The 26,634-nt window shown below is 45.7% G+C and overlaps 1 protein-coding gene across 1 annotated transcript in view; it reads right to left on the bottom strand.

The window, feature by feature from the left end:
• Window positions 1–348: 348 nt before the first annotated feature.
• SRD5A2 (steroid 5 alpha-reductase 2) overlaps window positions 349–26,634 on the bottom strand; it is a 71,925-nt gene continuing 45,639 nt past the window's right edge. Inside the window, exons 2-5 of the mRNA XM_039532706.1 lie at window positions 20,922–21,085; window positions 6,163–6,264; window positions 1,453–1,603; window positions 349–415 (exon numbers count right to left, since the gene is read on the bottom strand). Coding sequence (XP_039388640.1) covers window positions 349–415; window positions 1,453–1,603; window positions 6,163–6,264; window positions 20,922–21,085 — 484 coding nt within the window. The remainder of the gene's footprint in view (window positions 416–1,452; window positions 1,604–6,162; window positions 6,265–20,921; window positions 21,086–26,634) is intronic.

Raw genomic sequence — 26,634 nt, 5'->3', positions numbered from 1 at the left:
AACACAGATATTGTGCCTGATTTTCTACTCTGATACACTGGTGTTAAACCAATGTAACTCCATTGACATCAGTAGGGTTACATCAGTTTTACATTGGTGTAACTCCATTAACAATCATGCCCATTGTTTGGCAGGGCTCCCTTTGCACATTCAGCTACCTCAGTGTCTCCAAGTAAAGTTATCTGTGGTACCTACTGCAGTTAAACACAAGAGTGTTAGTTCAGAATTACATTACTGATCGTTTAAACCAACAATATTGTTTTGCACAAGTTTTTTACAGTGAAACCTCAGTTTACAATTAGGCTATGTAACCCCCCTAAAAAACAAAGGAGTCCTCATTTTCAGACTTTAAAAAACGAAAGGAATCAGGGCTTTCCTTGATTTTGGATAGTCTGTAAACATCCTGAGATAGTACCTGAAAGACAATAAATGAGAGTGAAACTGCATGTATGCCAGAAAACTTCACTTATTGCTTTAACAAAGCTTAATCTTCCTCCATCCTGCAATCCCCCAAAATGCCTCACTTTGTAACCAATTTCAGTAACTGCACAAAAGAGACGTTTTAAAAGATTTACAGAAAAGTAACATTAAATATCAAAACTTAATATAATGTTAAAGTTATGACTTAAATCTGAATTCTTGCAGTATTTTTTGTAGCTCTAAGGGCAAAATCCCACTCTTATTCACAACAATGTAAATCCAAAGTAAATTGCTAGGATCTGATTCACATTTACATTATAGCCCCTTTACACTGCTGTGGCAGTCAAAAGGGGCCTTTAACATGGTCGGAGATGTAATGTAGCTTACAGTCACTTTAAGCCCCTTTACATTGCCAGAGCTGTGTAAAGGGGTTTAATGTAAATGACAGTCAGACCCATTGACTTTTTTGGAGTTACAGTTTACTGCTGTGTTTATTTCACCCCAAAATGTCCAGGTATGGATCACTAAGAACTGCTCCTGGCCTGGACTAAAGCACTTTCCTTGACTGCTACCTCATGGAAGTTGTAGAGGCTTGTAGGAATGCTCAGCAATAGAGGCTGTTACCTTTGCTGATGGAACACTTTCTTCCATTTCAGTGTTGACTCTATAATTCACATTAATGGGGTCTGATTTTCAGAGGATGGATGGTCAATACTTTCTAAAAACCAGGCCCCGTTAAGGTGCTTCAAGTTGGGCCCCCCAAAAATCAATGTACCCAAAACCATAAGTCACTTTCAAAAATGGAGGTTCTAGAAAATGTAATGAGGGAATCAACTGAAAACTCCACTTGCTAAACACCACCACATCATGCTTTTTCCTGATGTCCCCACATTAAATGTTCTTTACATTAAATAATGAGGCATTTCTGCTTCAATATACAGTACTGAGCATTTCAACTTTATCCTGAATTCCACCCCCATCCCTGGGATTATGCAAGTGTAGGCGAGCATGAAGCAATCTTGGTTTTGATACCTGTGATGGTGATAAGCACGTGGCCCAATGAAGCACAGTGTAAAAAGTGCAAATGCAAAGGCTGGTATGGACCAGGTTGCTATGGCATAGCCAAACCATTCCACTATCTCACCAAAGAAATTAGCTCCAGATACATATGTGAACAGTCCCCCTGCATTCAAAAAGAGTCACAAGTGCAAATAAGAAGAGTGAAAACTAATTACTCTTATTTCAAGTCAACAACAAACTTTGCACGGTGGAGACTGTAAGTCACACTTTTCACATTTAGAAATCTTGATTTTCCTCCCACTGAACCCATGTCAATCAATGAATAATTCCGTTGAAGCCAGTAGAATTATACTAAAGTAAAACTGGCACAAGTGAGAGGAGAAATAAGTCCACAGACGTCAAACCACTTTACAAACATCAATTCTCACAGCTAGAGACAGGCCTGAACCTATTTCCCAGATCAAACTTGGGTGGAATAGGGCCTTTGTTATGCAGATGGTCAATCTAAATGATTGAATGGTCCCTTCTGGCCTTAAAAATCTATGAATCTCTGAACTTCAGGGAGATCAAATTCTGGATCTATATTTTAGAGCTAGAGTCCTTTGCTACTCACCAAACCCATGTTAGGGTAAATTAGTAACTGATGCAGAAAGAGGTTACCAGAGGCAACAAGCCAACAGAAGGAGTCAGAGTCAAGATCAGAATTAGAACCAGAAAGATCCTAGATCCCCATCTTGAGCTCAGACCACTTCTCTCTCAAGGACAAGACATTCCCAAATCACTTCTCTCCAAAGGGGACAGAAGATGGAGCAGGAAAGAGGTTGATGAGCAGGTTTGGCAATGGCAAAACATAGATCCAGAATATTGTTCAGGGCAATTTTTACACAATAGGCCATAGATTCATCAGGGGAACATGCCATAGACAGGGGAGCATGACACAGAAGAAGTCCTCAGCTCTTTTGCCCTGTGTTGGGTCATTTCCACCTGCCCGTCAGAAAGGAATTAAAGCACTCGTCTGGGCACACTCAGCATCAACCCAGCACACCTGTGAGGCTTGATTTCTATTCAGTGCTGACTGCAACTCAGAGTTCCCCTAAGCCTTGGAAGCAGGGGGCTCTGACCAAGAATACAGCTTGAGAGTCTAGGCTACCAAGGGCCTCTCAGAAAGGAGGAGTGTCAGTACTTCTTCTATCTTCTTTTTTTCTCTTTGTTTTCCTGAAGGCCTAGGTGTAGTGAGAGCGGTATAGCAGTAGAGAATGCTTATGTCCCAACCCTGACGTAAGGGTAAATTAGAGGGAGATTTGAATCTTGTGCACATGAGAGACGAAGAACCCAAGCAGCATAGATCCAGAGCAATGGTGCAAGTGGCTGGCTGACAGGGAGCCAGCCACAGCAGTCAACCCAGAAATGGGAGTTTCAGCAGCAACTGTTGCAACGGGCCACTCAACAACAGCTCCAGACAACCCAACAGCAGCAGCTGCTGTTCAAGATGGTGACCCAGCAGAAAGACCTGCAACAAAACCTGGTACAACCGTTACTTGTGGAGCAACAGGTGGCCAGGGCAGCCAGGGATCCAGCGGCCAGTAAAGCTGACTAACATGGGGCCTGATTCGTGTTTTAAAAGATTTACACTAAAGCAACATTTAACGTAAAACCTTATTATAATGTTAGAATTATGACTTAAATCTGAATTCTTTGTCTGATTTGTGTTTTAAAATATGACCCTGAGGTTTTCTTGACCACTTTCGAGCAGGTCCAGGAGCAGGCCTCCAGAGCACTTGGCGCTTGTGCTCACCCCCTACCTGACTGACAGCCTGCTGAGGGCTTGACCCTGTGGCTGCTTAGGACAGGGCCGTCCCTAGCGGGGTCCAGAGCCTGGGACATAGGCCCCGAGTTTCTAATATGCCAGGGAGTTCTCCCCACCAGCTCTGCCCAGGCCCTGCCCCCACTCCACCCCTTCCCCCAAGGCCCCACCCCACCTTTTTACGTCTTCCCCCCCCCCCGCCTCTCCCTGCCCCCGCCCCCCCACCCCTCCCCGGAGCGTGCGGCACCCTCACTTCTCTCCCCTCCCCGCCACCGCCTCCTGATTCAGCGAAACATCTGATCTGCAGTAGGTGGAGGGGGAGGAAGGGGAGGCACTGATCAGTGGGGCCGCCAGTGGGCAGGAGGCGCTGGGGGGAGGGGGAGTTTCTCGTAGGTGGGCTCCTCCTCGCTCCCCCCACCTGCCTACCCACCTGCTGCTCGCCTCCCCATTCGCCTTCTCACCCCGCTTGCCCGCCTGCCTCCCACCTCACCTCCCCACCCACCTCCTGCGGGTCCTACCAAAGCGCGGGCCTGGGGCGGTCGCTCCGATTTGCCATACCTAAGGGATGGCTCTGGCTTGGGATTACACGGTGATTAAGTCTGCCATGCTGGACATTCTCTATATCAGCAAAGAGGTGCCCCTCCACCACTTCTGTATGCAAACGTGTCCCCAAGGAGTCCAGCCACAGGTGGTAGCCCAAAAACTGAAGGACCATTGCTGGTAGCAGTTACAGTTAGAGGAGAAAACTGGAGCTCAAGTTGCCAAGTTAGTAATTGTAAAGCAGTTCATACAAATATTCCTCACTCAGGTATGGGAGTGGGTACTGAGGCAATCAACCAACGGCATTAACAATGGTGGTGCAATTGATGGAAAACTTTTTGGCTGCTATGGAACCTCCAGAGACAGATGGAAGGGGACAACCTAGGGCTTAGAAGCTGACCCAGCCTGATGTGAAGCCAGGTCAGGTGAAGGCACCCCATGCTGATCAGGGACAAATACCCTTGTCTTCAGTCTCTCAGTGAGTCACAGCAACAGGCCAGGAAGGGCCCAGACAAAAATTTAACCCGGACAGTTGATCCACAGCCCTGCTAATGAGTGGGGGTTACTACGACTTAGATGCCAGACCCCTACAACAAACAGGGTCATCGCTGAACGAGAAGATGGGCTCAGACCACAACATGGTGATCTTTTTCTTATGTAGGCAACTGGGACACATCTGAAGAGAATGCCCCATGATGGAGTGCGAGTATGCCCAGATGTGGACAACAGAAAGCAGAGCAAGGAAGAAAGAGCCCACCAAAATAACAGCACTTGGATTGATTAATGGGACAAAAGTGCATCGTCTGTTGGACTCCAGATGTAGCCACACCTTGGTCCAGTCTCCCCAGGCTGCGGTAGAAGGGGTCGCAAGTGAGATAATCTTCCTCCAGTGCATTCATGGAGATGTGAAGGCCTGCCCCAGCGGATGACTATAGTTAACTGTTGGTCAGCATATGGATGCCCTCCTGGTAGCTCCTTCCTCAACACTGGCACTACCCTGTCATTACTGGTCAGGACTGGCAATATTTTTGGGAAATTATTCACAAGGTAGGAAAACTGGAGACTGTGACCTCTGACCTAGTCCTGGCACCTGGTTCAAGATCCATGTGACTGCCATTCAGGTTGCAGACAGGAGAGGTAACTGGGGGATTGCCGTTAGTACCACAGGCACTCATTGTTGTACAGAAAACAGGATGGCTCTAGCACACAGAAGGGGAGCATGACCATCATTAGGGCCCAGCGTCCAGCTGCAGAGTCAGCGGAGCCAAGCTGCATCCTCATTCAGCTGGACAGATCTACGCTTGCTGAAATGTTCAGGGACAGTGGCACTACACCCATAGGCACTCCCAACCCCGCATCCACCACCACGTGGCTTCTCGTTGCATCCCCATCATTTTCTGCAGGGAAGCATAGAAATTCTGCAGAGGGACATGAATTCTGCATGCACACAGTAGTGCAGAATTCCCCCAGGAGTATATGCTATGCTACTTGTCTCTACAACCCAATATTTTTAGAGTACATCATCATGCAGGAAAGAAACACAGCAATGTAGACTTCTTTTGTGGGAAGTGGGGGATTCAGGCTTTGATGATGGGATTCTGATCTCCATCTTAAGGGGTCAGGTATGTGCTGGGGCAGATCCTCTGGGCACAATCACACTCGACACAGTGCACCTCATGAGACTTGTCAAGCCTGGAAATTGTCAAGTTCTTAATCTGGAGGATCCCTGCTCAATGCAGGGCAGCACTCTGAAGGAGCAGGACGGCAACTCAGAACTCCCGGCCCCCGGAAGCAGAGGTTACTGACCCAGGCTTGAAAGTCTTGGCTGCTCAGGCCCTCTCAGAAAGAAGGAGGGCTGGTACTTTGCTCTTTGGCTTCTTGAAGGCCTAGGACTCTGCTTTTTATGGGCTGTGGAAGCAGACTGAGTTTTTATTTGTACTACTTTAACTCCCCTGCCAGGGGGCAGATGCCCTGAACTCCAAGACAGGAGCAGCATCTGCCCTCCCCTTAAGGGGGTGCTAGAGAGGTATAGCCTACGACACTTCCTATCCCACAGCTGGGCACCCCCCAAAAACCCAAGTTGTGCAAGCTTCACATAGAAAGTGTTCTTCAGGGCTCAGAAGGTAGGAGTGGCCTGCTGAACTCTCCCTGTCATCTGCAAAATTCAGGCCAAAGATGTATGATTACCATGCCTCTGCAATTAATTCATGCTGTAGGGGGAACATCTGGGCCAAGTATCCATGTGAAACTAATGGCTCCAAATAACTTTAAGAGCTTTGTGTGTTGATGTATATTTTACTTTTGCTAGGCCCCTCCCCCTCCCACTATTTATCCAGTTGTGCTACTCTTTTTGGGTGAGGGGCATAAGGAGAATGTACCTTGTGGAATCTTGTAAGTATGGTCTCCAGGTTTCCTTAGCTGGCGTAGCAGGATGTCACTGTGAATATTGATCCCCATGCCAAACAAAAACAACAGAACACCTACAGAATGAAAATGAGATATTGATTGGTGTGATAGCTCCTGGTTTGGCTAATTATAGAATCATAGAAATGTACGACTGGAAGGGACCTCAGGGGGTCATCAAGTCCAGCCCTCTAAACTGAAGCTGGACCAAGCGTCAGGTCAGCTGGGCAACCAGCCTTGTTTGGAGCAGGAACAGGCTGGAGTAGGAGCAGTCTGTCAGAACCACTATGCTGTTGGAAGTAACCCTGACAAGATAGTGACATTGAGCAGAGTGCTTTCATTGGAAGTCTATATTTCTGCTTTGGGGTCACTTGGTTAGACCCTTGCTTGTGGATTGGCTGGAGCCTTACTATTCGCAGAAAATTACTTCAGATGACTCATGAGGCTCAGAACATTCATCACACTAAGTAGACCTAGACATCCCTGTCAGGTGTTTGTCCAACCTTTTTTAAAATCCTTCAATGATGAGGATTCCACAACCTCCCTTGGAAGACTATTCCTGGGCTTAAATACCCTTAGAAAGTTTTCCTACTATCTAACCTAAATCTCCCTTGCTGCAGATTAAGTGCATTACTTCTTGTCCTACCTTCAGTTGATGTGGAGAACAATTCATCGCTGTCCTCTTTAAAACAATCTTTAACATATTTGAAGTCTGTTATCAAGTCCCCCCTCAGTTTTCTTTTCTGAAGATTAAACATGCCCAGTTTCTAAACCTTCCTTAATAGGTTATTTAAACTTTTTATCATTTTTGTGCTCTCTGCTGGACTCTGCAATTTACCCACATCTTTCCTAAAGAGTACTCTAACTGAGGTCTTACCAGTGCCAAGTAGAGCAAGACAATTACCTCCCATGCTTACATAGGACACTCCTGTTAATACACCCTAGAATGATATTAACCTTTTCCACAGCTGCATCATAGCCAATTTGAGCTCCTCTACAGCCCCCAGATTCTCTTCTGCAGTACTACTGCCTACCCAGTTATTCCCCATTTTGTAGTTGTGCATTTGAGTTTTCCTTCCTAAGTGCACTACTTTGCACTTATCTTTGTTGAAATTCATCTTGTCGATTTCAGACCAATTTCTCCAATTTGTCAAGGTCATTTTGAATTCTAATCGTGTCCTCCAAGTGCTTACAAGCCCTCTTAGCTTGAAGTCATCTGCAAATTTTATAAGCACACACTCCACTCCATTATCAAAGTCACTAATGAAAATATTGAATAGTACTGGACCCAGGACTGACCCCTGTGGGGCCCTACTAGATATGTCCTCCCAATTTGACAGTGAACGATTGATAACTACTCTTTGCATATGGTTTTTCAACCATTTGTGCAACCAATATACAGTAATTTCATCTAGACCACACTTCCCTAATTTGCTTGTGAGAATGTCATGTGGAACTGTGTTAAAAGCCTTACTAAAATCAAGGTATATCACATCTTCCACCTATCCACTAGGCCAGTAACCCTGTCAAAGAAGGAAATTAGGTTAGTTTGGCATGATTTATTCTTGACAAATCCATACTGGCTATTATTTATAACCCTATTATTCTCTAGGTGCATACAAAGTGATTGTTTAACAATTTGTTTCAGTATCTTTCCAGGTATCCAAGTTAGAATGACTAGATCACAATTCCCTAGGTTCTCTTTGTTCCCTTTTTTAAAATAGGTAGTATGTTTGCCCTGCTCCAGTCCTCTGGGACCTTGCCGTCCTCCATGAGTTCTCAAAGATAATTGCTAACAGTTCTGAGATTGCTTCAGATAGTTCCTTAAGTAACCTAGGGTGAATTTCATCAGGCCCTACAGAGGTGAGTAGCCCCAATAGATGCTGCTCACAAAGTTTCAGGAAGCTTATGGTGCAGGTACCTTGATTGCCATAAGTGGGATTGGAAAGGAATTTCCCCCCAGGTCAGATTGGCGGGGACCGTGGGTGTGGGTCACTTGCCAAGCTTATCTGAGTATATCTCACTTAATAATTTCCCTGTGATTGCAGGGGCCTCAGGCCCTGGTGCACCTTGATCCCTCCTATTCTCTGCGTGTGGCTCATAACAGTCCAGTCTCCTGTGGACTGTAATACTTTGGTCTAATTTCAGTTGTTGTGCTTAGTGTGGGGGTGCTGGGTGAGGTTGGTGGCCCGTGGTATACTGGAAGTCAGACTAGATGATCTGGTTGTCCCTTTTGGCCTTAAACTCTATGACTTGAACACATCTAGCTTATCTGAATATTCTTTAACCTTTTCTTTTCCTATTTTGGCTTGCATTCCCTTCCCCCTTGTTAATATTGTGTTGAATATCTGGTCACCATTTAGCTTCTTAGTGAAGACTGAAGCAAAATAGGTATTAAGCACCCCAATTTTCTGGATGACATCAGTCATCAGCTCTCCTTCCTCACTAAGTAGAGGATCTACACTTTCCTTCATCTTTCTCTTGCTCCTGGTGTATTTAAAGAACCTCTTATTGCCTTTTATGCTCCTTGCTAGGTATAATTCATTTTGTACCTTAGACCAGTGGTTCTCAAACTTTGTACTGGTGACCCCTTTCACATAGCAAGCCTCTGAGTGTGTCCTCCCCTTATAAATTAAAACCACCTTTTAATATATTTAACACCATTATAAATGCTGGAGGCAAAGTGGAGTTTGGGGTGGAGGCTGACAGCTCGTGACCCACCATGTAATAACCTCACGACCCCCTGAGGGGTCCCGACTCCCAGTTTGAGAACCCCTGCGTTAGACTTTCTGATTTTGTCCCTACATGCTCATGCTCTTCTTTCATAGTTCTCCTTATCAATGTAACCATGTTTCCATTTTTTGTAGGATTCCTGTTTGATTTTCAGCTTTAAAAGCTCCTGATGGAACCATATTGGCCTCTTACTATCTTTACACCACATTGGAATAGTTGGCAGTTGTGCATTTAATACTGTCTCCTGGAGAAATTGCCAGCTCTCTTTATCCCTTAGATTTTCTATTATAACTACTCTAATATCCTAAGTGTATTCATTAGGGCAAATTTATCTTTCCATTGAATTCACCCTTTTACACCTGGCCTGAACTGGAGCCATGCTGTCAATTCAAAATTTATGCTTTTTGGTATCCTAATGAGAAAGCTACCCAATTAAATGATTTCTACCATTGGACCCAATACATATAAATGAATTATTACAAAACAGCATTATTTTATGTTAGTTATGGGATCATAATGTAACCTCAGCACAGCTGCTAGTATAGATGATGTGTTCCAGGAGCAGAAGAAATCTGAACAAGGTTGAAGGCATAGTGTCCCTGGATGGGTCAGTAGGGTATGTGCTAAAACACATGGACTATACGCTAACCCTAAGCCTCAATCTGGAACGTAGAATGCATCGGAAGATTGTTAACCTTGGTAATCTGAAAGAAACCAAATCAGGGTGCTCAAAGCTTCCATTCCTGGCTGCCGATTTTCAAGCATACACATGTCTGAAAACAGAACGTGTCTCATAGATTTCAAACTGACTATGATTACCCTTATTGTTGTATGCAGTGTTGTTGTAGCTGTGTTGGTCCAAGATGCTAGAGAGACAAGGTGAGTGATTAATATCTTGTATTGGACCAACTTCCATTTGTGACAGAGACAAGCTTTTGATCTTACATAGGACCTGAAGAAGAGCTCTGTGTAAGCTCGAAAGCTTGTCTCTCTCACCAACAGAAGTTGGTCCAGTCAAAGATACTACCTCACCCACCTTCTCTCTCTATGTTAATTCAGTCAGCAGTATACTTGTTGGGCCTGACTCTTCTCACATCAGGGTAAATTGAGAATAAGTCTAGAGAAATCAGTGGAGTTGGACCAGTGTGAAATTAGGGCAAGTGAAAGGAAAATCAGGATTAATTGCAGTGTTGTTAGAGACATGTTAGTCCCAGGATATTAGAGGGACAAGGTGAATGAGGTAATATCTTTTATTGACCAACTTCTGTTGGTGAGAGAGACAATTATATATCAAGTTATGAACATAAGCTGAAATCATGACTGAAGTGTGTTTACCAGACAAGTCTAGGGAGTGGGTAAATCTGTTTCTCAAAGACAAAGGACAAGCTCATACCTCTAGCCAGGTGTCATCAAAGCTGATGGGCTATCACCTATCAAACAGTAATTCTTTGGCAAGGAAGTGGGGCAGAAACAAACAGATCTGCATCTGAGACTATGTATATACTACCACTAACTGCGAGGAACCTCTTTCACCCCCAGACTCCTTGACTTCAACCTCCCAGTGGGAATGAACTTTATCTAGGGGTAATCCTCAGGAAAATTCATTTCAAAGGGTGACTGAACAATAAAAGTGATGGGCAAAAACAGCCCAAGTTCTCTTTCCCTATCCATCTGTTTCTTTTTCACCTAAGACAAAAGAAACAGCCATTGATTTTGGGAGCAAATACTGGCCTGAGAGTTTGGTCAGCAATGTTACTTTAAACATGTGTTAAAAGACTTCAGCTTGATCCAAGTCTAGTTTGTTAAGTTTGGTGCTAGAAAGTGTTTTATCTTTCTTCTTCTTGAGATTATTTCTGACTTTAAAGCGTTATACTTGTACACACTTAAAATCTACCGCTTTGCAGGTAAATGAACTTGTTTTATTCTTTAATTAAAACTGATCCAGTCTTGCGAATTGTTTGGGTAACTCCATTTAAGATAGCAGACTGTTGTATATTGATCCCCTTAAAGGGGCAACTGACCTAATATATCTGGATTATCCAGCAGAGGGCTGGACAGTGCAGAACCAGGGGCGGCTCCAGGCCCCAGCATACCAAGCATGTGCTTGGGGCGGCAAGCCGCGGGGGCACTCTGCCAGTGCCGCGAGGGCGGCAGGCAGGCTGCTTCCGGCAGCTTGCCTGCGGAGGGTCCGCTGGACCAGCGGACCATCCACAGGCAAACCGCTGGAGGCAGCCTGCCTGCCGTGCTTGGGGCAGCAAAATCCCTAGAGCCGCCCCTGTGCAGAACACATGTTTTTTGAGGGAAGTCCATGACTGGGAGTTGTGTCGGAGTCACTCTGCAAGGAGTAACCAAGGCTGCTAGAAGCCAGAGAGTAGCTGGTGTTTGCTAACAGGCTGCTGGGCCCAGAGCTGCTGGACCAGGGCTGTGGCTATACATAGAGACTCAGGCTGTGACCTGCATGCTGACAGGCTGTTTGTGAGGAGCCCAGGTTGGGAGCTACAGCAGCAAAGCATTGTGAGGCACCCCAGCATTTCAGGGCAGGGGTGACACAGCCCCTCACTAGTCTGGATTGCATCCCACAATGTCATACCCCCATTGTCTCTCTGACATTTTAATGCTAATTGTACAGTTGCCGTTATTGTGACTAATATTTAACAACTCTGTTCATGAATACTGGGGGAAGCAAGAAATACACTGGGAGGAAAAATAGTGCAACTTCGGAATGGAAGGCCAAATTCAGCCCTGATGTAACTCTACTGATTATTACATTTATGCTAGAGATGATTTTAAGGCCCAATATTCTTATCTTTGAATTCCCTGGATCTGTCAATTTAACTCAGTGTTGTGCAATATGATAACTTTTTTGGTATTTTGGGCCAAATTCCCCTCTCCCACCTGTGTAAACCAGGAGTAAGACCAATTAAGTTTTACTGAGGTAGAGAGCAGAATGGGACCCAAGAAGTATAAGAAGAGTTGATACAATAAAGCTTATCAGCTCTTCCACATCCATTAGCTGCTCTTATATCAACACGTACATTACATTTTTAAAGCGTTTATTATTAATGCAGTAGTATGTGACAGTTTCATTAAATGTGCATTTAGCTTTTCCTAACAAATGTATGGTGATAACATTATAAACTGATAATTGTAGCTTTAGAAAATTCCAGTCTTTCATTATTAAATATTTATATTTTGGTTTGAGTCCCATCGTGCTAGGGGCTGTATAAACAGAGGTTTGTATAGCACAAGCTCCCTACCCTGAAGAGCTTACACAATAAGACAACTAATTATCCCCAGAAGCAGGTGGAAGAGTGGAGGGATACAATCAACATAGTCACTATTTGTGTCCATGTCAATTTGCTTTTATACAACAAATTTAGCAATTATGTATATAAATAATACTTCCTTTCCCCACCTGCCCTTCAGCCTTGCCAATACACCTTGGTGAATGTCTCATAGGCATTGTGGCAGAGGTGGGTCTGGAGAAGTGATGACCAGCTCTAATAATTAACAGAAATGGGTCAAAGCCAGAACCTCAAAACTAGTTCCCTCCCCCTACTTCTCTGCCACAGATGCCTTTTGGGAGAGGGAGGAGGAATAGGGTGGTGGGAACTGGGAAGAAGGAGAGGTCACATTCAAGGACCCTGATCCAAGCTAGTGACTATTATTTTCATCCCAGTGCAGAACCGAACCCCCAGAAAATAATATCTGGCTCCACTTCAGATGGGGTCAGAAATATCATAAGAGCACCTGGTTTTGTGATATTTCCTTCAAACCAGGAAGTAGCTTGCACCTCATTTCCTAGTCATGTCCTTGTCTATGTCCCTAAGGAGACCCTCAGACCGATTCTTTTCACTTCTGGGTGACCCTAGCCTTTTCCCCCTCTCAGTGCCCGAGCACATTGGGGTGAACAGGAGTGACCAGATCGTCTCATTCTCGGTGTCTACACGTCAGGATACAGAAAAAACTGTCCAAAGCTCCCTAGCCCTTTCTAGACATCGTGGAGAGGGGAGGGACAGCCCCCTCCCAACAGTCATAAGAAGAGGAGAGAATTCTCCTCTTGCTCCCAGCAGCCTAGAGTGAAGTGCATAGATTGAGCCCTCATGCCCTTCTTATCAAGCAGAAGGGAGCGGGGAAAGACAGAGTGCTCAGCAGCCAGCGCAAAATGTCTAAAATCCCAGCCTCCCCTAGCAGCAGATACTCCTGTTTTGACTCATCAGCCCCTGCTCAACCGCTGCTATGTGCCACTACTGACATTCTGCAGCAGAGCCCAATCTTGTGCATGCATCAGAAGCAAGCATTGTTACAGCCAATTAAAATACTTGAGGAAATATTCACTAATGTTTGTATTGAATTAAACATTGGCCATGTTGTTCATTTTGGACCTGATTCCGATTGCAGTGGGAATTGAGGGCATTTGGCACCTCACAGGAATCACTCAGCACACTGAGTTCACAATGAATAACACAGTATTAATTCAATTCAAATGTTTAGATTTGAATGTTTTCCCATGCACTGCGGGCTGCTACAAAATCCAACAGTGCATGTGAGAGGCAGTAAATACAACACTGGAGTAGGACTCAGGAGACCTCAGTTTTCTTCTAACGTAACCATGCCATATACTTATTGCCTGAGTCAGGTGGTGTCTCATGAAGTCAGCTCACCTAATTTCAGTAATAAGGTCTCTCCATGACCTAACTGCAAAGTGTGGTCAACAATAGGCCCTGACCTGGCCTGGCCTCTTGGGTTATGGTAGAGGGAAGTTCAATTGATCCTTCCTTCTTCCATCCTCCCTCCCTACCCTGGCTTCTCCCAGGAACTGCCATTTGATTTGATAGAAACACCCATCCCTTTTCATTTGGCCTGCTGGGCCCCGATTGGCTGCTGCCTGCTTCAGTGTGTTTAGCCACTAGCGGACCAAATCTCACTGGTTCCACCAGCAGCTGCCCCAGGCAGGCCTTTCTAGACAACTACAGAGATCCCAAACTTGCTGCCATTCTCTTGTTACAGTGCCGCTTCTCTAGGGCGGGGTGCACCAAGGCAACAGGATTTTCGGCAGGGGGCAATAATGCCTGGTACCCGCTGTCACAACACTGTAGCTGTTTAAGTCCAAAAAGAGGAGAAGGAGCAACAGGAAGGCAGAATGGATTTGTTTGAAGTCTCTGTGCAGGGAATAGAATTAGGGACTCAGCTGGAAGTGCCAAGTAACATCCAGAAGGGTGTTGTAATTACTGAGATAGCTTAATAAGTTTCTTGAAGCCATAAACAAAGTTTCCATTATGGGCAAACTGTTCTGTCTATCCTACACATCTTCAGCCTGAGAGCAGAGCCAATCAGAGCTCAAGGTGAAAATTCTATAAATATAGGAGTTATTCAGAACCCTTTGCTGAAGATGACCCAGGGTGGTATATCCACATAGCTGCCAAATTTTATTCAAGCATGTCATTTTATGCAAATTCTGAACTAATACCCTAAAGTTAAAAGTAAATAAGTAAAATCCTTAGAGGTGGCATGTGTGCTACTGGGGGAGGAAAAAAAGTCTCCGAAGACACATGTACAGCTAAACAAAAAGGCAATGGATTAACCAAATGGCATGGTTCGAGAAGCTATTCAAGCCCGAACAGGAATCCTTCAACATTTGAAAATCTGCCCCAATGAAGCCAATAAACAGAGGCACAGATTAAAGTAGGCATTCAATTGGAGGGAAATTAGAAGAGACAAAATAGATTTTGAAGAGCAAATAGCTGAAGTTGTGAAAACAAACAAACAATATGAGAGTCTTCATATACATCAGTAGTATGAACCCTGTGAAAAAAATCAGTGCAGCACCAGAGATTAAAGGGAGAAGTTAAGGTTGAAAAGGACATTGCTGATAAGCTAAATGATTTCTTTGCATCAGTCGTCACCAGCGCTGCAGGTACTCCACCTCCCTGTGGGGATTAGCTTCCAGCGCTGGGAGCCGCGCTTCCAGCGCTGGGGCAGTGTTTACACTGGCGCTTTGCAGCGCTGTAACTTGCTGCGCTCGGGGGGGGTGTTTTTTCACACCCCTGAGCGAGAAAGTTGCGGCGCTGTAAAGCGCCAGTGTAGCCAAGGCCTCTGATATCAGAAGAGGAGGTGCTGAAGCAAACTGAAAATTAAAGAAGCAATAAGTCACCAAACCCATATGGTGTAGACTCAAGAGTTCTGAAGGAGCTCAGATATGAAATGCTAACAAAAAGCATTCATTAAAAATAGTCACTGTCCAGAGGACTGGACCGTAGCATACATTGTTCCTATATTTTAAAAAGGCTCTAGGGATGATAAGGGGAATTATAGACCAGTAGCATTACATCTGCACCTGGCAAATTGGTTGAAATGATAATTAAAACCAGAATAACAGCACATCTGGAGATCATATGATAGGGTCTAATTAGCATGGTTTCTACAAAGGAAAATCATGATTCACTAATCTCTTAGTATTTTTTGAATGCCTCACTGAAACAGCAGATAAAAGAGAACTACCTGACAATGTAGTTAGGCTTCCAAAGGGTTTTGACAACAGAGAAGAGACGAGACTACTGAAGAAGCCAGGTCATGGGATAAGAGGCAAGCATTATATCATAGATCAAATACTAGCTAGGAAACAAAGCAAAGAGTAGTATTAAATGGTCATTTTTCATCATGACTAAAATTTAACAGTGATGTGACTCATGGTTCTGTACTAAGTCCTGTATTGTTTCATACGTTTGTTAGTGATTGGAAAAGGAGGATAGGTAGTGAGGTAACAAAATTTGCATATGACACAAAGTTATTTAGGTTGGTCAGGACCAGAGAGAGTACTGTGAGAAACTTCAAAGAGATCTGAGTAACTTAGGTGAATGAATAACACGATGGCAGATGATCTGATAAATGCAAAATAATGCATATTGGAGGAAAAAAATAAATTAATACACATTAAAGGGTTCTAAATTAACTCCATCAACTCAGGACAGGGACTTGGTATCACCGTCAACAGTTCAGTGAAGACCTCTGCTCAATGTGCAGCTATGGTCAAACAAGCAAACTAAATGTTAAGATGTATAAAGAACGGGATGGTGAATAATATGGAGAACATTATAATGCCTTCATATAAATCAGTGGTTTGGCCTCATCTGGAATGCTGTGTGCAGAAGTGGTCACCCCACCTCAAAAAGGATATATTGCTGAACTAGAAGGGGCCCAGAAAAGGGCAAAGAGATTATTAAGGGCCTGGAAAAACTCTTGTATCAAGAAAGATTTAATATTGGGATTGAATAAGAGGGCACATGATAGAAGTCTATAAAATAATGAATGGTTTAGCGAAGGTAGATAGGAGCTTTTTATTCTTTCTGTTCCGTAACACAAGGACAAGGGGACATTCAATTAAATTAAAAGATGACAAATTCAAAATCGATTAAAGTAAATACTTTTTACACAATGTGTAGTTAGGTTGTGGCAATGAGTTCCACAGGATCCATAATATAACAAGATTTACAAAGGGATTTATATGGATAACAAGAATATCCAGTTATCATAATAAATATAATAATAATAATAATAATGAAATATTGGAATGGATATTAAACCTCATGTTCAGGGCTTAGGCTAATCTCTTAACGATCAGAGATCAAGATGAGACCTAATGTGGGGAGGAAATCATCCATCTGCTTATTGCAGGGCTCTTACACTTTCATCTAAAGCATTTATTCCTGGCCACTATTAGAGACAGGTCACTGGACCAGATAGATCTTGGGTCAGATCCAGTATGGCCATTCCTATTTGCAAATTATTTACATATGATTATAAAATTCATCTTATGATCAACAGACCGTGCCCTGAGCAGTGACAGGGGCAGGATATGGGGCTGTGCAGAACTTGGCTGCCGTAGTTGGGATAGGTCACAGAAGATATATGGGTGGGCGAGTGCTGGAGGGAATCTGGGATGTACAGAGGTGGGTGCTGGGCAGTGCTAGGAGTCTGGGGAAAGGTGGTGAATGAGTGTTCGAAGGTGATACTGGATGAGCGCTGGTGAGTCTGGAATTGCTGACAGTTGCCTGAGGGTAACTGGATGGAAAATTGAGGGGGTGTATTTTGGGGGGGACAGGGACAACCAAGAGTCTGGCAGGGCTGGGCAAGGGTTAGCTGGAGGCAAGAGAGTGCTATCTGTCTGTCAGAAGCTGGGGGAGCCTGGCAGAGGAACTAGTGTCTTTTTCCTGGAGTCTGCTGCCCGCTCCTCCTCCCATTGCTGCTTCTCCCACTGTAATTCATCAGGAGAAACAGAGTATGTGGCAGATTGTGTATCACAGCATCTCCTACTGGCTGCTGGACACAATTACAGACATTACTGCTGCTCAGCTGAATAAGCCACATCTAAGGGTACATCTACACTACCCACCGGATCGGCGGGTAGCGATTGATCTATCGGGGATTGATTTATCGTGTGTAGTGTAGACGTGATAAATTGATCCCCGATCGCTCTCCCGTCGACTGCTGAACTCCAGCTCGGCGAGAGGCGGAAGCAAAGTTGATGGGGGAGCCGCGGCAATTGACCCCGCGCCGTGAGGATGCGAGGTAAGTCGAACTAAGATACATCAGCTTCAGCTACGCTATTCTCGTAGCTGAAGTTGCGTATCTTAGGTTGATCCCTCCCCCCCCGCCGCAGTGTAGACCAGGCCTAAGCGGGCCTGCAGGAAAGTGTACTGGGTTGCTAAGTGCATGAGTGTCATGTGAGATACATTATAGTTGGCAGGTCGGTGTTGGTTGTCAGGGCTGGGTCATGAGCACCTCCAGGGGCGGCTCCAGGCACCAGGATGCCAAGCGTGTGCCTGGGGCGGCAAGCCACGGGGGGGCGCTCTGCCTGTCGCTGCGAGGGCGGCAGGCAGGTTGCCTTCGGCGGCATGCCTGCGGAAAGTCCGCTGGTCCCACGGCTTCAGCGGACCTCTTGCAGGTGTGCCACCAAATCCACGGGACCGGGTACCTCCCACAGGCAAGCCGCTGAAGGCAGCCTGCCTGCCATGCTTGGGGTGGCAAAATACCTAGAGCCGCCCCTGAGCATCTCTAACATCTTGGCTATAAACACAATCTTCCTGTCTGATGCACAAGCTTAGGAGAGCCAATCTTCTATTAACAGAGTACTGAGAACTGCTAGCTAGAAGAATCCATTGACCATATCTGTTTGATTTGGGGATGGAGAGCCTCTGGAGCGTCATTCCAGGCCCAACAAATTCAGGTGGCATGTGCTACCTTTTGGACCACACTATAGACTGAGAAAATCATCTCTGAAGGTGATCAGGAGGAAAACAAGACTGTTTATTTGTGTGTGAAAGTAGAGTGTAGGTGTTATGCTAAAGCCTTGCATTTTTAATAGCAGCAGCAAGTTTGTGAAAGTCTGTATGGAAGGACATACGCATAGATTTACTAGCCAATAGCTTTTTGTTTACAAGTTATTTAATACTTCAACTACTCTTTACACTGGTTGTCTTTGTTTGCATATATATAAATATTTGTTTATCAGGCAAATTGTGTGGTACTTTCTTTTCCTGAAAGTGACTGGAAGCTGTTACACCAAAATTCAGGGGTTTTACGCTGTGTAATACTTTCTGAAAAGACAGAACTCTGGCCTTGCTTTTAGGAAAGGGTTAAACTGAGGTGCAAGAAAGTGGAGTGTAATACTAACTGTATATAATCCACCCTGACCTCGCTCTATGCTGGCTCTGCTGCTGACTTCTGGTGACCCGGGGCAAGTTCACCTCTCTGGCCTCCCCACTCTGTCTTGTCTATTTAGACTGTAAGCAGGGGCAAACTTTTGCTAGGTTTGTTCTGAGTGTCTAGCACAGGGGTTGGCAACCGGCGGTACGTGTGCCGATTTTTACTGGCATGCTGCTGCCAGCCGGGGTCCCAGCCACCGGCCCTGCTCAACCCGCTGCCGGCCTGGGTGAACGGAACCCCCGGCCGGCAGCGACTGAGTGGGGCCAGTGGCTGGGACCCCAGCTGGCAGGAGCCATTCAGCCTGCTGCCGGTCTGGGGTTCTGTCCACCGGCTCTGCTCAGCCCGCTGATGGTCTGGCGTTCCGTCCGCCGGCCCTCCTGCCAGCCTGGGGTACCAGCAGCCAGCCCAGGGCTCTGCTCCTGGCTTGGTCCCAGTGCTCCGCAGCCCTTATAAAAAAGTACACTACAATTAGCTTAAAAATTTGAAAACTTAAAAACTTTGTTTGTATATTACAGTAATTGTTAAAACATGTATAATGTTAATAAATACATAGGTTTGATGAAACAAAGTACTTATGTGCCTGTGCTTAATTTGTGTTTTCTATGATTTACCTTCTAAAAAAATCTCGCATGTCTCGCACCCCCAGAAAGGGCATCTCGCACCCCCAAGGGGTGCGTGCATCCCAGGTTAAGAACCACTGCACTAAACTGATAAGATCTGCATTTTAATTTAATTTTAAATGAAGCTTCTTAAACATTTTTAAAACCTTGTTTACTTTACATACAACAATAGTTTAGTTATATAATATAGACATATAGAGAGAGACCTTCTAAAAACGTTAAAATGCATTACTGGCACGCGAAACCTTAAATTAGAGTGAATGAATGAAGATTCGGGGCACCACTTCTGAAAGGTTGCTGATCCCTGGTCTAGCACAATGGGACTCTGACCTCAGTTGAAGCCTCCAGGCATTACTGCAATTCAAATAGTAAGTCATGAGATCTTTCTGCAGAACACAGACCCCCAGCATGTTGCAGAATATATAGGGCTGTAGTTATAAGTAAGGGCATTTTACATAATGCAAAAAAAAGCCCAAAAGAAGGTTCCCCCCGCCCATTTATCATCATTTCTTGTATGCATGTTTTTAAAAAATTTCCCTTGAACTGAGCACATCAGCTGGCTTCCCTTGCTCAATAACTCACTCTCAGTGAATTTCCAGAGCCAAATTCAGCCTGCATATTACATCACTGAAGTCAGTGGAGTTGAACCTACTTACACTAGGACCAAATTTGTTCTTTAGTCTTTGCATGTGCCTCAGGTGGAGAAGGAAGTTAGTCTATGAGGCCTTGTTTACATAGGGGATTTGCCCTGACTTCATCCATCAGTCACCAGCCATCAGTTTAGCTGCATCAGTGCAAGCCCCTCATATGGGCAAGGAAAGCCACAATTTGTACAGACGGAGCTTGTGGCTTTGTCTTGTCCGCAGCAGTGCAACTCCACTGGTGAATGGCCATCGACGGCTGGAATTAGGGGGAATCCCTAGTGTAGACAAGGCCTGAGAAGTTCATTTGGAATTTGCAACTCCTCAGGCCTTAACAAAGCAGTGGTCTAATGTGGTGCCAAGAAGGCTATAGCAAGGCTAATGATCTGAGTCTGTGCTTTAATAGCTGGTGTTTTCAAAGGTGGCTGCTCGGGAAAAAGCTACTACATTTAACTCCTCTATTTTCATTGCAAAAGTGGTTCTTTTTAGTCTTTACATCTGGGCCAGCAGGAACCGGCGCCAACTTTTCAAAGTGCCGTGGGGTGCTAGACTTCCGGCTCTGTCCCAAGCCCCGTCTCCACTCCACCCCTTTCCCCAGCCCTCACCCATGCCCCACCTCTTCCCACCCCACTCCACCCCTGCCCCGCCTCTTCCCGCCCAGTTCCACCCCCTCCCCTGAGCGCCCCGCGTCCTTGCTCCTCCCCCCAGTCTCCTGCCTGCACGCTGCAGAACAACTGATTGCGGCAGGCAGGAGGCATGGAGAGGCACTGATCCGCTGGGCCTGCTGGCAGACGGGAGGCATTGGAGGGGTGGGGGGAGCTAATAGGGGGCTGCCGGTGGGTGCTCAGCAGCACCCACCATTTTTTCCCTGTGGGTGCTTCAGCCCCGGAGTACCGAGTCCAGCAGGCAGGTGTTGTGCTGATTCCCATCACCACTGACTTTGACTCACAGCTGCAATAAAGTTTAGAACACAATTCAAAATGCTTCCACACTGCTTAGAGAGTAGATACTGGAAATCCTGTAGTCTGTAATTACCTGATGTAAATCTGAAGTCAGTGAACCAATCTTTTGGGTATTGAGCGCAGTAAATCATGTAGTACCCTTGAAGGAAACCATTATAGATACAGAATAGCATGCCAAAGAGAAGTATCTGCAGTGGGAAAGGTCTGCCTCTCGTGAAGAATGAGTAAATAAACGTCCTAAGGTAGATAAAAAACACAGTCAAACCAGAAGTAAACACCACATATAAACACATACATAAATAGATCTTGGTAAACTGCTGGGTTTAAAAAAACAACAACAACATTTTCAGCTTATGTGGGCTGACACTACGCTAACATAATTCTTCTACTATTTTTTTTCATTATTTTTTTCACTTTATTTAGGAAGTTTACAACAGGTTTACAAATCCTAACCATGTAAACATTAGTGACAATACAATGATCATTTCAACAGTGAGCTTTTGTTTAGAGAAACACTATACAGTGATATAATCAATGGATCTCTCTATTTAACAGGATGTTACCGTGTTACAGTGTGAGCATCTTTACACTATTCATGACATGTCTACTAACAGTTTCTGTATTGTAGAGAAACAAACTTTACTAAATGTACTGGATGATCAAAATAAGTAAGACTATATTAGCATAAGTAATACAAATAACTACCAATGAGAACAGGAAGCATTACAGAAATGTATACTCATCTATAAAATGGAACATTCCCTAGTTGTCTGAGCAGAGGACTGGGAGCTAGGAGCACCTCATTTATCCACATTGTGGTCTTGAGAAAGTCAATTGACCTCTCTGCCTTGGTTTCCGTCTTTATAAAATGGAGACCATGCTTTCTATCCGCCTTCATAGCAGTGGTTTGAAAATTGATTGGTGTTTATAGTGCACTATATAAATGCTAAGCATCGTTGACTTCTGACACTAGTGTCCCATTCTGACACCAGTGTCAGTGTCCCCTCTCTCCCAAGCGGTAGCAGAATTTCAGGGCCTTCCAAGTTGGCGCCTCAGTGGATGAAAAATGAGTGACACAGAATCTGGGCATATTCTACATATAACTTGCTTAATTTACAAAGTCCTGAAACCAGATGGTTAAACAGCGCACAGGGAGCAACTCTGCCTCAAGAGTTGACTCTAGTCAGAAACCAAGGCAGAGACCAAACTCCCCTGTTGTTTACACAGCACTTTCTAATCTACACAGAGCCTTGTAAACTAAAAAACTACCATAAACATTTCTTCCAAGACCAAAAACGTACTCACAAACTATGAAAAATTATGTGTGAGACTGTAACAGCAGCACCTGATGGATGCCTGTCACAGCAGTATTATCTTCTTCCACTAGAAAGGATCAGCTTATGATAGTTTTATGTCCTCATTATTACTCATTTGGATGGCACCCTCTGAGGTCTGTTCTAGCCATATCTGTAGGGTCTTCCTCAAAAACCAAGCATCTACATACATACAGTACATCAAAGTACTGCTAAAAAAATGCCCCAAAGCCACTTCCCAAGGTCTCCTACCTACAACAGAAAGCTTTCTTTTAAACACCCACAGAACCATCATAGGAAATAGTTTTTTTCCAATTATTGTTGTGACAGTACCCTTGTTCTGGGATTCAAGACTACCTTAAAAATGTGGTATCTGTGCCTTGACATAATTCTTGTGCAGAACTATTTATTTGTAGGGAGAAATCTTTATGCTAGGATACAAATAATATTTAGAACCCTGGAAAGACTCCTAGTCTGATTATATTTTTTGCAAAATTCATGTAATTAAAACCTTTCACTCATGCCTTAGACTGATTTATTCACTACGGACAATTTACTTGTGCTGTTATGGATTACAGAGAAACTCTGCATCAGTGAAGGGGAAGTTTATTCTCTGTGTATTCACTTGTGTCCTCACCCCTTTGCTTAGTTTTTTCTTTAAACTATACATTGTGTATAGGAGTTGGGGTGATTAATGCCACTTTACCATTTGTTTTAAACCTTCACTTGCGGGATTAGGTTAAGCGGTTCTCAAACTGTGGGTCAGGACCCCAAAGTGGGTTGCAAACCCATTTTAATGGGGTCGCCAGGGCTGGCATTAGACTTGCTCAGGCCCTGGGCTGAAACTGAAGCCTGAGCCCCACCACCCGAGACTGAAACCAAAGACCAAAGGCTTCAGCCCTGGGCGGCAGGGCTCAGGCTTCGCCCCCCCAGCACACACAGACACATCCGGCACTGAAGGGCAGTGGGCTTGGGCTCTGGCTTTGGTCCCTCTTCTCAGGATTGTACAGTAATTTTTGTTGTCAGAAGGAGGTTGAGGAGCAGTGAAATTTGAGAACCGCTACCAATTCACTTTGATAAGCCACACACTCACAAACCACGTTACAATTTTATGGGCTATAATTAGGGTGACTGTACGTTCTTTTTTAAGCCCTGTCCTGGCCGTCCTGACTTTTTTTGGCAATAGTGGTCATTTGTCCCATTTGCTCTTGCCAACTTGAGCTGTTGGCAAGAGCAAATGGGACAAATGCCCACTTTTGTAAAAAAAAAAGTGGGGTGTGAAAGAAAATGTGGGGGGCAGGGAGGGAAGTCACAATGCCAGCCCCATGCAGGAGCAGCGACACCAGCCCTGCGTGGGAAAGGGGGCTTGGGTGAGTGGCTCGGGCTAGCTCCATGCGGTGTTCCGTTTTCCCTTTGGGAAATATAGTCACCCTAGCTATAACACACTTATTTGCTTTTATGGAAGTTACCAGAATTTATCAGTACTTTTAAGATCCTGTCTTCACTGCACCATTGTAACGAAAATGACCTCAACAGGGTTTTCCCAAATGTTTAAGTCATATATGCAAAAGTATTTGCATTCTTGGCTGAGCTCCAAATGCTTCTAGGGTCAAACACAGTGTCCGCGGTGGGTCAGGGCATAGCTCAGCAATTTACGCACCCCCCCACCCACCCCCAGAAGTGAAAGGGAAAACAATCCTCTCTTGACTCTTTAACATGTCACCCTATCTTTACTGAATGCTGCAGATAGATGTGATGCTGCAGCACTCAACACCAACATCCTTCCTCCCCCCGCCATGGGTGGCTGATGGTGCAATACGACTGGTATCCGTCCTCGTCATCAGCCTATTGGCACATGGGGCAGTGCAAAAGGACTGGTAACCATGCAGACTAGCATCGGTGAGGTCTATCAAGGGTGCCTGGCCTTAATTTTTCCTGGTAGATGGTGCAGTATGGCTGATAACCATCGTTGTCATAGCAACAGGGGGCTGAGCTCTGTCAGCCCCCACCCTTCATGTGTAAAAAAAAGATTCAATTGCCCCTGGACTAGCAGAGGGATGCTGGGCTCCTCTGCTCCACACTCCTTACTGTCCTGTCTGGACTATCATAGCAGCTGGAGGCTGCCTTCCACTCATTTCTCACTAACAAGTCAGTGTGTCTTATTCCTGCATTCTTTATTACTTCATCACACAAGTGGGGGGGACAATGCTACAGTAGCCCAGGAAGGCTGGGGGAAGAACGGAATCAACAGGTGGGGTTGTTGCAGGAGCACCCCCTGTGAATAGCATACAGCTCATAATTTCTGCAGGATCTGACACAGAGCAGCTGTGCTCTCTGATACAGTGGTTCTCTAGTACACTTGCCCATATTCTAGGCAGGACTGATTCTATTTTTAGATACCAAAATGGAGGGATTGACTCTGGGAGTCATTCCCAATTTTAGCTTTAGCCCCTGGCTAAGAGCAGCCAGGGGCACTTATGACAGCAGCAAATGGTGCAAAACGACTGGTAGCCATGCTCATCTTTTTACTAATTTATGGATTGGTAGATGGTGCAGTATGGCTGGTAACCATCTCTGCTGTCATGCAAAAGCAAAAGCATGCTGCTGTGTAGCGCTGCTGAATCGCCTCTGTCAGCGGCATCTAGTACACATACGGTGACAGTCACAAAAGGCAAAACAGGCTCCATGCATTGCCATGCTATGGCATCTGCCAGGGCAATCCAGGGAAAAAAGGCGCGAAATGCTTGTCTGCCGTGGCTTTCCCAGAGGAAGGAGTGACTGACGACATTTACCCAGAACCACCCGCGACAATGATTTTTGCCCCATCAGGCACTGGGATCTCAACCCGGAAATTCCAAGGGGCGGGGGAGGCTGCGGGAACTATGGGATAGCTACGGAATAGCTACGCACAGTGCAACGCTCCAGAAGTCGATGCTAGCCTCGGACCGTGGACGCACACCACCGATTTAATGTGTTTAGTGTGGCCGCGTGCACTCGATTTTATACAATCTGTTTTACAAAACCAGTTTATGCAAATTCGGAATAGTCCCGTAGTGTAGACGTACCCTAACAGAAGTTTTGGAGCATGAGCTTTCGTGGGTGAATACCCACTTCGTCGGATGCATGTGGGTAAAAATTTCTAAATCAAAATAATTTGAACACAGTAAAGAGCCAACTCTCACACTTTTATTACAAATCTCATTGTATTTGATGTTCTTCTTGAAGCCCCTGCTTCTCACATAAGCCCATGGCTCCAGAATGCCAACTTTCATTTATTTATTTAGTACTATTACCAGGCGCCCCAGTCATAGACCAGGACCCCATTGTGCTAAGCCAGGGGTCGGCAACCTTTCAGAAGTGGTGTCCCAAGTTCACTGTAATTTAAGGTTTTGCGTGCCAGTAATACATGTTAACGTTTGTAGAAGGTCTCTCTCTACGTCAATACTATATAAATAAACTATTGTTGTATTTAAAGTAAATAAGGTTTTTAAAATATTTAAGAAGCTTCATTTAAAATAAAATTAAAATGCAGATCGTATCAATTTAGTGTGATCCTCCATGGGATCCTTGTCTGGGGTTTCAGCCACCAGCCCCGCTCAGCCCACTGCTGGTCTAGGGTTCCATTCACTCAGCCGGCAGCACGTCGGTGTCGGGCTGAGCGGGGCCGGCGGGGGGCTGAGTGGCTCAGCCTGCTGCCGGTCTGGGGTTCCGGCTGCTGGCCCCTTGCCATTCGGGCTCCCAGCCACTGGCCCCCTCAGTCTCCTGCTGGCCTGAGTGAGCAGAACCCCAGGCTGGCAGTGGGCTGAGGGGGGATGGTGGCTGGGATCCTGGCTGGCAGGAGCTGGCAGCCGGAACCCCAGGCTGGCAGCCGGCTGAGTGGTGCCAGTGGCTGGGACCTCAGACCAGCAGCAGACTGAGCTGCTCAGCGCCCCGCCGGCTCCGCTCAGCCCGACACCGGCCTGCTGCCGGCTGAGTGAATGGAACCCAAACCCGGCAGCGGGCTGAGTAGGGCCAGCAGCTGGACCCCAGACTGGCAGCGGACTGAGCAGGGCTGGTGGCTGGAACCCCAGACAAGGATTCTAGGCCCTGCTCAGCCCGCTGCCAGTCTGGGCTGAGCGGGGCCAGTGGCCGGGACCCCAGACCCGCTGCCAGTCTGGGGTTCCTTCCGCCAGCTCCTGCCAGCCGGGATCCCAGCCGCCGGCCCCCCTCAGGCCTGCTACCAGTCTGGGGTTCCTTCTGCCAGCTCCTGCCAGCTGGGATCCCGGCCGCCGGCCCCCCTCAGCCTGCTACCAGCCTGGGGTTCTGCTCAGCCAGGCCGGCAGGAGGCTGAGCGGGGCCAGCAGCCGGAACCCCAGGCCAGCAGCAGGCACTGAGTGGGGCCGGCGGCCGGAACCCCAGAGCAGCGGTGGGCTGCCACCTTTGGCACGTGTGCCGTAGGTTGCCAACCCCTGTGCTAGGCACTGTACAAACAAT

This window comes from Mauremys reevesii, linkage group 3 (genome assembly GCF_016161935.1).
Source record: "Mauremys reevesii isolate NIE-2019 linkage group 3, ASM1616193v1, whole genome shotgun sequence".
Taxonomy (NCBI): Eukaryota; Metazoa; Chordata; order Testudines; family Geoemydidae; genus Mauremys; species Mauremys reevesii.
Note: the sequence above shows the minus strand (reverse complement) of the source record. Positions and strands in the feature narration are given on the sequence as shown.